Source organism: Anser anser (assembly GCF_964211835.1).
Source record: "Anser anser genome assembly, chromosome: 8".
In the NCBI taxonomy this organism is placed as follows: domain Eukaryota; kingdom Metazoa; phylum Chordata; class Aves; order Anseriformes; family Anatidae; genus Anser; species Anser anser.
This window is the reverse complement of record NC_139728.1, coordinates 22,655,836-22,668,562: the sequence shown is the minus strand read 5'-3', so window position 1 is coordinate 22,668,562 and position 12,727 is coordinate 22,655,836. Positions and strand designations below refer to the sequence as shown.

At 36.8% G+C, this 12,727-nt stretch overlaps 1 protein-coding gene and 1 long non-coding RNA gene across 6 annotated transcripts in view; both read right to left on the bottom strand.

Moving 5' to 3' along the window:
* Positions 1–12,727, bottom strand: part of MAST2 (microtubule associated serine/threonine kinase 2) — a 191,934-nt gene that overhangs the window by 161,928 nt on the left and 17,279 nt on the right. For all 5 annotated transcript variants that reach the window (XM_083846905.1, XM_083846911.1, XM_083846912.1 and 2 more), the window contains exons 2-3: positions 10,073–10,220; positions 6,192–6,334 (exon numbers count right to left, since the gene is read on the bottom strand). In XM_083846905.1, the coding sequence (XP_083703031.1) occupies positions 6,192–6,334; positions 10,073–10,220 (291 nt within the window). The remainder of the gene's footprint in view (positions 1–6,191; positions 6,335–10,072; positions 10,221–12,727) is intronic.
* On the bottom strand, positions 8,403–10,062 carry LOC310903535. The gene is made up of 2 exons (XR_014587600.1): positions 9,188–10,062; positions 8,403–8,527 (listed from the first exon to the last, which is right to left on the bottom strand). It is a non-coding gene; the product is annotated as an uncharacterized lncRNA (long non-coding RNA).

The window sequence follows — 12,727 nt, the reverse complement described above, 5'->3', positions numbered from 1 at the left end:
TTTTAAAACACAATTTCCATGACTTCATGCAGTAATAAATTTCATTCATATAACCATAGTCCTCTTCTATCTTCTACTTTTCTAATAATATGAGACTCGTGAAGTCAAGTATTAAAAGTTCTTTACACCCCAGAACAAGTATATGGTCTTCATGAGCTGTAACTTTAATTATTTTTTATTATTTTAATATTTTTGATTATTTTTCAGTTAAAAATATTTTCAAATGTCTTCAGCAACATTTAAGCAGTCAACACCTTATCTCCTAAAACACAAGCGAAGAGTAAGGTTACCTATAACAAAACATTTTGGAAAAAGAGCAGCTGCATGTTTCAGAACACACAAATGTAAATGAAGTTTTCTCATCAGACTCAAATGTCTGCTCCTGTGATAAGTACGCAATCAATCAGCAGGAGGTAGCTCTACACACAACTGGCATTAATGACTCGTCCCCCAACTACTGCTGTATTTTTCAGTAAAAAGACAGAGATTACATCTAATTCTTTTGCAAGGAGGTAGAAGTCTAAGCTCTGTGCACTCACATCACTGTGAGCATTCATATCAAGCAGCAAGCTAGAGAGTGCAGTGGAAGACCAGCTTTGCAAGCTAATGCTTAATTTGTTAATCAGATACCTTCAAGTCACCACAAACTCCATTCCTTCCAAGGCCTCATCACTGTGAAATTAGTGAATAATCCTAAATAATACACAGCGAGTCTGTTAAAGCACTGCAAACCAAGTAGGAGACCCAGATATAGAATTTCCTTTCAAAACTAATAGGGTTTTGGAAGCAGAATATAAAAAAATGGAACTTCTAACTACGCTGCATTTCAGCTGGATTTTTCAATTGTTAATTTCTGTAGCAAATTTGCAAACAACACAGCGTTAATGTCTCCTCCTAGCTGCACTATACAGGAAAACATCTCGCTCTCTTCTTTAGGTTGGCCCTGTAGCAATGGTGTCATTTTGTGTTGAAAATGCAATTCACTATGCTGAGATGAAACCTCCAGTACTTCAGCACCACCTAGCAGGTTATAGACCAAAACACAGTTAGGCAACACAGCTTTTGACCCCAAAAAAATGCAAAAAACAATGATTGATCTACTTGCCTCAAAAAAAAAAAAGAAATCTTATTTTCTTCTTAACTATCCTAATCACCAACTTTCTGTTACCAGAAAACCACTGTTGCAAGCCATGGTACATTAAAATATGAAGCTAATTCATACTCCAGCTAAAGAAGAAGCCAGATTATTAGCAAGTGGTTACCGTAGAACAAAATCACACAAACAGCATTCTTGTGCTGCAAAATCACAAACAATTAATTACCAGGATCTCTGAAAACCTTTTACTAAAAGTTACTTAGATCTCAGGGTTAAATTATTTCTCCCCATTGCTACATGCCCACCAGCAGATGGCAGAACACCACCGCAAATTCCTCACCAGGCTTTACAGACATCAGCAATTGGTTTTAGCCTTAACATGAATGTAAAAGGAATTATCTAAATTGTGTCATTACAAACCCAAACCTGTAGCCAACTAGCCACTCTCTCTGGTAGCCAAGAACGATACAGAGGTGAAGTACAACATTTTGTAATAAAGAGCAGAAAGAGCAAACTGCACAGGGGCAATACACTGCCACTGGAGGTTTATATATTGGGTACAACTGATTCTATTTCTAATACAGCTAAACTAAATCAAAAGCAAAGGAATAAAAGCTTAGAAAATCAACAGTGAATATTCTCTCCTAAAAAGCACACCTAAACTTGAACATCAAAACTCATATGCCACAGTGTGAAGTCTGTCTCAATTACCACGTTTCCAGCACAGGCTCCCTCCCTGCCCCAAGGATGACTGCCCCGTTCTGCTCAGAATAACTTAATCAACACAGCTGTAGGTAACTGAACGGTCAGAATAGATGAGGCTGAATGGGGGCTGTCACTGGCTTAGTGTAATTCAACACAGGAAGTTCTTCAGCGTGTGAATAATTTCAAGGCCTTGCATCTGAGACATTCTGTCCTCCGGATTGTTATTCAAAATCTAAGAGGTTTTGTTGTGTGTGGTTTTTTTTAACTACTTCTTGTAGAACAAGACCAGGGAAAGGCAAACTTTCTGATGCACTCTACAACATGATTGTCTCATTTTAACCATTACCTTGCAAAGCGGATGTAAAACCATAAGTCATTTGAAATTATTCTCTGAACAGGGCATCGACTCTGGAAGGAAACCTTAGAAGTCTGGCATCAGGATTAACAAAGCACCAACAGAGTCACCAGACTTCATCTCTGAAAACAAAAAAATGACCCAGACCATATGTTGTGTGGTACAGAATACAAGGAAGAAAGTTTATGCCAACAAGAGACCTGCCGCTAAACTAGAATCCTCAACCTTATTTTCGAAAATGATGCTCAGTTTTCGGTTCAAGAAGTACAGGGAGCAGTTCAGAAAACTTAAGTTTTTAAGAAGGAAAGGGAAAAAAAAAGGTTCAAAATTTCTTTCACAAAAGTATCAAATTTTCCAATGACAGGCTTCCTTCAAGTGTTTTCCCATCACCACAGTTGGCAACAGGAACATGCATGGTTTCTTATTCTTGGACCATCCCTAATTTTTCCAGGCACTAGATAGTGAGCAATGCGTGAGAGATGTAGCCCAGGAGTTGGGCTCGATGATCCTTGCAGGTCCCTTCCAACTTGGGATATTCTGTGATTCTAATTTATGGGTAGCACACTATCGGATGTTCTTTCACAAAAAGCTGGAGACAGTGCTTGAGATGTGCTATGTGCAAAGGGAACACGCACGCACGCACACTCCTCTTTCTCCACAAACGTAAATACATATTTGGCGATGGTGTGGTACTCCAGTTGAGCAGCCTATCCTTAACAATAAAAATTAAGGAAAAATCATCCCTTGTCCACCCATACACACTCCAACCCTGGAATATTAACTCTTGGTGGCATTGAAGTAAATTGCTTTCGGCAATGAAATTCACTCTATGAATTTTGTCAGAATAACTGTTTGCAAGAAAGACCCTCCCAATCCGCCTCCTCTACAATAATGTTCTCTTCTCAAGCTTTTTCCTTTCTAAAATTAACAAGCCCTGACGCTTTTCATGTCTTTTTTTTCAAACGAGAATGCATCCTTATCCCCAATCATTCTCATCAGTTGTCTTCAAAGCACAATCCAAATCCTAACTCCTTTAAGACAGGGAGTCTGCAAGCCAAGTTTTCAGATAAATGAATCCCCAAACTAAGTCATGAAAGATTTTCCACATTATTATCCTTCTGTTCCTTATACACAGTTTTTCTATCCACCACCCTGTATTTTTTTTCCTTCATTTTTACTACATTTGAGTCTTGACAGCAGAAAATATCAGAGATGCCCAGAACAAAGCCTGTGTCTTTATTCCCCCCAATTACTTTTTTCAGCACCACCTTAGGGAATTAAATTCTTAAATATGGAATAAAAATCATAGGACACTCCTCACCAGAAGTCCATCTACTACAATCACAGACGTGTCTTAGAGTTCATGATGAACTGAAGGTCACGGCATGAAGTCCTCACATATTTAGAAGGCACACAGATCTGATCAACATCACAAGAGCACTCGGCATTCAGGCTATGATGACTTCCTTCTCAAGTCAAGGATCTAGTGGCAAGTGCTATGCAGGCACATTAAACCAGATTATCACACATGTAAAGAGCTGAAACGTTCTAACAATAAATTATGCTTATGAAGTTTAGCATGTTACAATGTCATTTCCAATTCTTGAGCTGTTGCTAGTAAGTAGCCTGGCTATCAGTCTTGTTTCAGAAGCTACAAACTAATTTCTAAGGAGTTGCTACCATTAATTTATTGTTTCACTTTGTAAACAAAGTTGAAAAAAATCAATTTAAGCACAGAAAAAAAAAACACCACCGCTGAATACCAACAAAGCAATTTGGCAAAGGAAAATACACTGATACCTACAGTACCATAAAGTGGAAGCAGAAATAACGCACGTAGCTCTGAGTATTATGCCTTCCCAGTACCACACTCTCATTTCTCCATAGCTATCCTTCTATTGTATTAGTAACGAATAATAGGAGAATTAAATGCTCTAACAATCAAGGCTGGCACATTAAAATGACACTCTGCATTACTGAACCTACTCATCTCTTAATAGAGCTATTCTTCTAAGAAGATTAATTATACTGGCAAGAAACCCTTTGCTGTTCTAATTTGTGAAACATATTTCAATACCACAAGCATATTAGAAGAGCTGCAAACACGTAACTAGCTCTGAGATCCCAGGACTCACTGCATTTAATTAGGTGTTCATCCTGTGACCAGCTCTTTAGTCATTGCTTTAGAAGCCCATTTCATATAAAAAAATTTAATTTCTAGGCTTAATTAACTGCAACTGCAATTAACATACAGCCCACCATAAACCATACAGAGGTAGGAAAACGACCATATACTTCAGTACCTAGCAACAACACAAAAGGACAAATACTGGATTTATAGCTGAATTTGTCTGCTTTAACTAGAAAGATGATTATTTTAAAATAAATTATTGACATTGCATTTCATATCAGAGCATTTGATAGACAGCACAAACACTGCCATGACAAACTGAAAATACATCACATTAATATGCAGCACTACCATGCAAACACATCTGCAGCCCACTGAATTGTGCAAAGCTGTTAAACAACAAAGCAGGATTCCAAATTAAATATCTGAGAACTAGTGCTTTGGTTTAAAGCACAGCTATTTTCATTAAGCTATAAAACTTCAAGGTATTTGCCTACCACCAGGCAATAAATCTGTATTTCAATGTTTTGCTTTTTCCCTTTTTCCTCTTTTTTTTTTCCTTAAGTCCCCACCAGATATGTACTCGGATGCCATGTACATGTGCCAATTTTTATTTCTATTCATACAGAGAAATTACAACCACTGCTAAGAATAAATATTTAAGACCAAAACCGATAGAAGAGTATCTACTGACAGGCACCAAAGACAAGACAATACAATTACATCAAATCCATGTAGTAGCACATCTAAAAATGCTAAGACTACAAACACTTCATTGTGAAATCAAAACACAAACACATGGATTTTTTAATATCAAAGATTTTAATTTCTTTTCAAATCCTGGTGGTACCATACTGCCAAGGATTCCCAAAAAAAGTCTAACAGGTAGCAATCTAAGGGCTACTACATACAAGGTACACCATTTAACTTAAGGGGTCATTGCTTCAATAAACTAGAAGCATTAGAAGGGGTCATTGCTTCTTACAATATAAGAAACATTTACCCAGTTCCTTACAGCCCTATTAGATGGTGCAGTTGACACACCGAAATTTCCTCATTTCAGTAACACTTGCTATAGGGACAACACTACAGAAACTCGGCAAAAAAAATAAGCTTCTAGCTTTGCTTTTAGTTTACCATTTATGTACAATTTATGTTGCATGTAAGACTGCTCACAAATAGCTGATAGCTGTCTTTTCCTACTCTTAAACTTCTCTTCTCCTTGCACTTCAAAAATTTAAAATAGTTAGAGGGCATAAGGAACATCAAAAAACAGAAGTTATGTTCCTTTTGGTTTGCAATTCCATCTTGACTATAGCCAGTTGAATTTCCTTCCCACATATAACATTCTCTTCTTAGAGAATGCTAATTTAACAGATGCAACATTCTGCAAAAATATATTCATTTCTACTAAAACCGTTTGACAGAAACCATGCAGAACAGCAGATGTCAGTTCCAGCTTTTCAATTCCATGGACAGTTATTCCTTTCAGCTTCATCCCCCTAGCTGCTCTCTGGGGAAATAGGCCAAGGTAGCTACTCAGAAAGCTGCTTCCCAATTAAACTTGTTTCAGACGGTCAAGTTCCCATACTCACATCTCTCTAGACTTCCAGTGATATTTTTTTTCTTTCGGGAATGAGGCAGCTTAAGTAGCATCAAAAAAGAGCTTCCCACAAAAAGAAATAATTCTTTGTACGCACAATTTTTTCCTTTTCATTTTTTTTGTCAAAAAACAGGATGAATACATTCTCCTCTTAATTCTCCTCCAACCCAAAAAAAATGGGCACAAAATGCAGCTTTCAGTGAGAGGGAGGAGAGAAAGCAAGGTAAAAACCATAGCACGGGATCACACCACTCTTGATTTATAGCATGAAATCATCAAGATTATTGCCAGACTTACTCACCAAGCCAGCAGTAAGTGAAGGAGCAGATTGTCCTAGAGACTGATTTCTCATGCGGACCAGGTTTGAGGTATCTCCAGGTGGCTGCCATATTGTCTGTCCCACTCCACTGTGGACACTATTTGATAAGGGAAGTAGCTGTTTTCCTTTAAAAACAAAACCAAAATACTATCAACTTGTTTTTAAACAAGTCTGCAAGTTCATAATACCATGCTGATAACAAATGTTGCATATGTAGAAGAAATTGCTCATAAAAAAGCAATTTAAAAGTTTTGATTGGTTATAACTTGTAAAAGTATACTACCTGTAAATTCATTACCTTTATAATTAAATATTTTAAAATTATTTACTTTCATTACTAGGTAATGGACAAATCAAAAATCTTATAGAAATTGACTTTCATCCCTTCATACCTTTCTGTAATTTGCACTGCTTAAAAAGAAAACAGCATTTGCTGCCAATTAAACCCTTTATTGCCCTACAGAGAGGAAATGTTCATGTTACAAAATCCTTGAAGTATAACTTTAAAAATTCTCATGAAAATACACTCCATTTTACAGTATTACCTCTTCTCAATAACTTAGCCAATCTGACATCCCTGCTTTCCCACACTACTGCAACATTCAGCAGCAGATTTCGTTCAGCTCTGGTCAGAAAATAGTGTATGTTTAACCATTGTTTTGCTTTGAGCCAGGGATCAATATTTTCTCTTTAAGAGAAAATTCACTGATCAGCAACATCACAGTATCCTAAAACTACGTTCTGTATTTTTTCTAAGCCTCCTCTGCATCGTATTAGTACAGATGCTGATCTCCCATGCTGCACACACAGCAAGTAGTTCCTATCTCAACAAGCTCACACCATTGTGCCTTACTGCAGGAAGTATACAATAATCATTTAAGAGGATCTGCTCAGTACATTTTTTTCTAGTCAATATAAAACTGTTTTGAAAATGACAAACAGTAAATTTCCAGAACAAGAAAGAAACAAAATAAGTCCGATTTTGACTGTATCAGGCTTGACAGTGTCCTTTTACGTACAACGCCATTCACAATAAAAAGAGAAGACAGTCTAGCAGTTAAAACACAAGTGAAAAAGCATTTAAATCCGATTCCACTATTAGCTTCCAAATGACTTCCTCTGTAACTCCAGTCAGACTCTGTAATTCAATTTCACCATCTGCAAAGTGGGAGCAAATAATACCTCTTTTCTTTAAAAATTAAGATTGTCAGATTAAATTATTTCAATGTCCAAAGCTCAAAAATGAAATATGGACTGTTAACAGTAAACTATCCTAGACATTACCTCCCACATTAAAACAGTGCAAAGCACTTATTTATATATGGGAAAAGGAAATACTAGTTCTGAAACAGTGTGTGCCCTCCCCTCCTTCTCCTTCCAAGCACAGTGAACATGGTTGCATTCAAGAGATTACTACATGCTCAGATTCTACAACAGGAATTACAGGAGGCTAAGAGATTTGTTGCAATCAGTAGCAGGAAGAAGTCTGCATCTTTCATCATATATACTGCAGAAAATACTTTTTCTCAGCAGGCTATTCTTTTGCTAATTCTTCAACTTGACCTTAGAATTAAATGTGGAATATTACATTTGTTATATAAAAGCAGTTATAAGATTTGGAAAACTGTCAATGAGATCATCCACGATTCCATGTGGGTGATGGTGGGGTGTTTCTGGTTTGTTTTTTGTTTTTGTACCTTGTACAAATTTTGTACAAAATTTTGTTTTTGTACCTTGGTTATGTTAATTTTCAGTAAAAGTTAAAAGTAATGTACTAACCGTACAGTAACGGAATGAGGCAAAGTATGAGAGATGAGAAGGCTCAACTTTGGCAAGCAAATAAAGATCCAACATATTAGTACCTTTTTCTCAGTCCCATTCAAGCTGCTTGCAGCTATGGACATGATTTTTGTGGTTTGTTCATTTTCAAATTATGTGTAAATACAATGACTGCTTCTCTGCAGAGGTCTAAAACTACAGAAACGTACAATGCTGTATTTATCTCAGTAAAGCACTAGCAAAGTATCCTATAATAGCAATTCAAAGCATGTAATTATCTGCCCATTCAAAATGCCAGTACTCGAGAGCAAGAATAACATATGATATAGTTATCAATATCTCCTTTTAGTTCCACAAAAACAGCTCACATTTAAGCAAAATATAACTTCTTTCAGGGAATCAAGAAGTTACCTACTGTGTAATCTGAATCCAGGAAGACAGTTTTCCATCAATAGTCAAATCTCAGCCATCCAGTTTGCATGCACAACCATCTATTTCATCTATAAGCATGTATTACTCAAATTGATTTGCTGCTGTCACTAAAATAAGGTGGAATTATTTTCAGGATGGAGCTTGAAGCTAAAGCCTTTCCCTAACCATGCCTCGAATCATGCATATGTTCACAACACCTGCATTTAAAATATATATCTAAACATCTACATTTCCTTTATCCAATTGAGTTAAAATTATCTGGCTGGGGCTCTTTTCCCCTTCCTGTATCAGGTTATAGCAGATTGAAAATTCACTAAGATGCAGCAACTAATTATGGAGGACATTATCATTTCAGACACAAAATTTACAAGAATTTTATAACCAAACAGAAAAACATATATTTTTAAAAAACCATAGAACTTCTCATTTTCCTGCTTCCTCTTGCTTACTTCTTCTTTTATTCTCCTCTAGTGTTTAACCTACCCTAAAGAATAACCTTACTTGCATACAAAACATGAGTGAGTTTCCATTTTTCAAAAACAACCCTTTTATTACAAATAAAACTTTAAGACAAGGCCAACCCAAAATAAAATGTGCATACTTTACTTCTTATTTAATTCCATTACACCCAGCACCTCAAACATTAGTATATTTATCTTTCTCCAGATAAAGGACGGAGGGAACAAAGCTTTTTGTATTTTCACAATCATATAAGTCAAGCCCATGCTACTGCCAAAATGAGTGGTTCCGCTCTCTTCCCCTCCCACCTGAGAATTTCAAGCCCTTCTTGTTCTTGCTCTAACATGCAAATAGTCAAACAGTCAGCCTAATTAGGGAGGAAATGGGCTGAAAGTTAACCCTACAGAAGAACAGTGGTATTCAGGCAGATCAGCTATTTCATTCTAGACTGATCATGCAGCTAGCTCTGTATGGTCCAATGCTGGTATCACAAACTGATACAAGATCTAAATAATTGTGCAAGCATCCCCTCATCCACGTATGAAGTGTCTGAAAAAGCAAACTACTGAACTTGGTCCAACATTTTTGACTCGTTAGTAGATTATGCTCACTCCATGGTTCTACAGTAGTCATGAACTAAATTTTCTGATAGAGCTGAAGACTGTGTTCAGAAGAAAAAAATTATATAAACCGAAAAAATATTTTTTTTTCAAAGCAGCATTTTTACTTTGAATCACAAACGTTTACAGGGCTTTTGAATCCAAAAATATATGAAATAATTTCAACATGATATAAAAGTCAGGTTCCCAATAAGAAACAATATGGCAAAGTAGGCAAGCTTACAGTCAGTGATGACTTTAGAAGCAAAAGAGGTAAGAATATATCACTGTATTGCCTGAAGTCCCACCACTCCCTTCTTTTAATTTTGCACATCAAATCTTAGCTTTTAACTTTTCACTCTGGCCAATATGCAGAATTTCATGCCAAATACAGCTCTCTTTTTCACTCTTTTCTATTAATACCTCTTTCTGAATCTTCCTCTTATATAGAAACTTGTACGCCTTCCCAACAAGAGGTTGCCTCTGGTTTTAAAGAAATGTCCTATCAGTATCTTTTATCACAACTGCTATGCCAACAACACAGAGTATTTTAATAGTAATGAATTGTCATATGGTCTTTACAAAATGGCATACCTGACAAAGAACTTGCCAAACTACCTCTGCGTAGCTTGCAGTCATCTTGACTTAGCTGACGATGGAGCTTAGTTTTCCCAGCAGATGAAAAGATGTCAGGATTGCTGAGCTTTCTGCAACGCAACGGAGTGGACTCTGTTACTGTTTCCTGTACAATGAAGAACAATTAGAAACCTGTAAGTGAAACCTATTGTATCAATTTCTGAAATATACTATCTCCAAGTATAAATGAGACCTGATTATTTATGTTTTATTATTATTATTATTATTATTAAGCAGACTACTTAAAAATGTAAATCCCCCTCTTTTGTGCCACTTATCTGTGCTGAAAGCACATCACAAGACCCCAGTCAAATATGCTTCTTGAACATTATTGTTGTAAGGCTTACCATTAATATGAGTCAGAAAAAGGCAATTAGGCTACAGAAATTATTAGCAGTTACAGTATGTAGGTAAAGAGGCCAATGAAAAATCATGTTCAGCTTTGATTTAATCTATTTCCGACTAAAGCAAAGAGGATTATCTCTGGATTTCTTGAATATTGAATATTTGAATATTGAATATTTGTTCCTTCTAGTCTATGAGTAATATACATACAAAGAAACAGTTCAGATGTCTAATTGCAACCCAAATCTCCTAATATAAGTTACAGTTCAGCAGCTCTACTACAAGAACATATGTATCACTATATAATAATTCATTAGGATAGAGATCATTCTTTGTGGAATGTCTTTGTTATTACTACAAACAGAATTAGACATGTATTTGTCAGAAACACTCCCACACATGTAAATTCCTTTCACAGCATACAGCAAACTTTCAATCAAAATGGAAATAGGTAGAAGAACAGCGGTGAACACAACCACAGATTTTTCCCTCATGCATTTAATTGTTCTGGAGGTGTCAAAGTAACTCACATCATGTGCCTAAAGAAAAAGTACAAGCATAGCTATCATATGTGGTTTTGAAGAAAATGTGACACTTTCCATTATAGGCTACATAGATGCACTTGGTCCAGTCTTCCCTTCTCTGCAGCTGTGCAACACATTCCACATGTCTTAATGGATTGCTCCATTTTATTTCAAATGCCTCTCATTAGCTACTTCAGGTCATGCTTATCCTTACAAAATCTCATCCGAGGCAGAAAATAAGCTGCAAAGAACAATTTCCCTGCATGATACATCACCACATAGCTTAGCAGTTTTAAATCATGTCTTTTAAGTCATGTTTAAATCAAAAAATTCATCTATCATTAGTGGCTTTTAATTAAGATTTGCAGATTGCAATCAAAATCAATTTCTGAAGTCATTAATTCAAACCTGTTCAGTCTACAGTTATGCCTCAAACTGTCAAATCCAAACCAGGACTGCACACTCTAAAAGCTTCAAGAATTTTTGTGGAGAAAGGGAAAAAAAGGCATGAGTAAAGTGGTTTTAAATGAAAAAGAAAACTGAATGCGGACTTGAAATTGTATCCTCACTTAGCTCTGACTCACTCATTCTTGACCTTTCTTAAACCCCATCTCTTTTTGGCACCTCATAACAGTAACTTGGCTATTTGTTTGAGGAGCAGGAATGCTTTGCTCTACATTTGCTTCAGCGGTGAACATTTCATAGGTTGAGAAGTACTGCTCTAAAACAATTTCTTCCTCCAGTTACAGTTAGCCATTCACAGCTGCCACACCGTCTAAACCAAATCAAGAATGAGACCTGGGTAACTTAGAGTAGACCAGCTCACTCATCCAGTTCATCACACAGCTGCAAGCTGTTGTGTTGGTGCAAGAGGGGGGAGAGGCACAAAAACAAGTGACCTGGGGTAAGCTGCGTGACCTGAAAACTGCTTTAATCATACCTTCGGGTTCTTCACATCTTGAAGCAGAGATGCTCACATTTTCATCTGCCTCTGAACTTTTCCACAAAGGTACTGAACACCTTTGTGTGCAGCAGCCTATACTTCTGTTTTTCTGTCATTTGGAGAGCTGAAAAGACACCTACGTTCATGCTACCACACTTTCTGGTTGTACTTAGGAGTAAGCTAAGTAATTTTAAATTGCAACATTAGCACTCTGCTAGCACATCTCTGAAAGCTGCAGAGGCCCAGGGGAGAAAGAGAAAGTCTTTGCTGTTTCTATTTGGGATGGCAGAAAGTGGTTACACATACATACATGTCTGTAAATAGATAGAGATATACACAACTCTTTTAATATGACCTGTCCTAAATGCCTGTAACTTCTAAAAACTGTCATGTTTTTCCCAACAATGACGATCAGAAACTAATGTACACTCACCCCCACAAAAAAAACAAGGACATTCCAACTTACAAGCAGGTTCATTAAAATTTCACCCAGCCTACCCCCTCACAGTCCATATGCTTCAGTTCCACCAAATATTCCCAGCATCCTACAATATGTAGAATACATATAGAATATGAAATATTCTATTTCACTGAACCTAGTCATAACCCTGGTGAAAGGCCCTACAAACAAGATGCTACTGGTCTCCTTCTCAGTCCATGTACTGTGCGCTGTTAAATACATCCTTCGAAGAGACAACTTTTTAAGCACCCTCACCCTGCACAGGCCATTATCCTGCCTTCACCAGCACAGGAAGGGGAAGCACAGTCCTGCTTGTAAGGCTGATGCAGCAACTGTCGTTG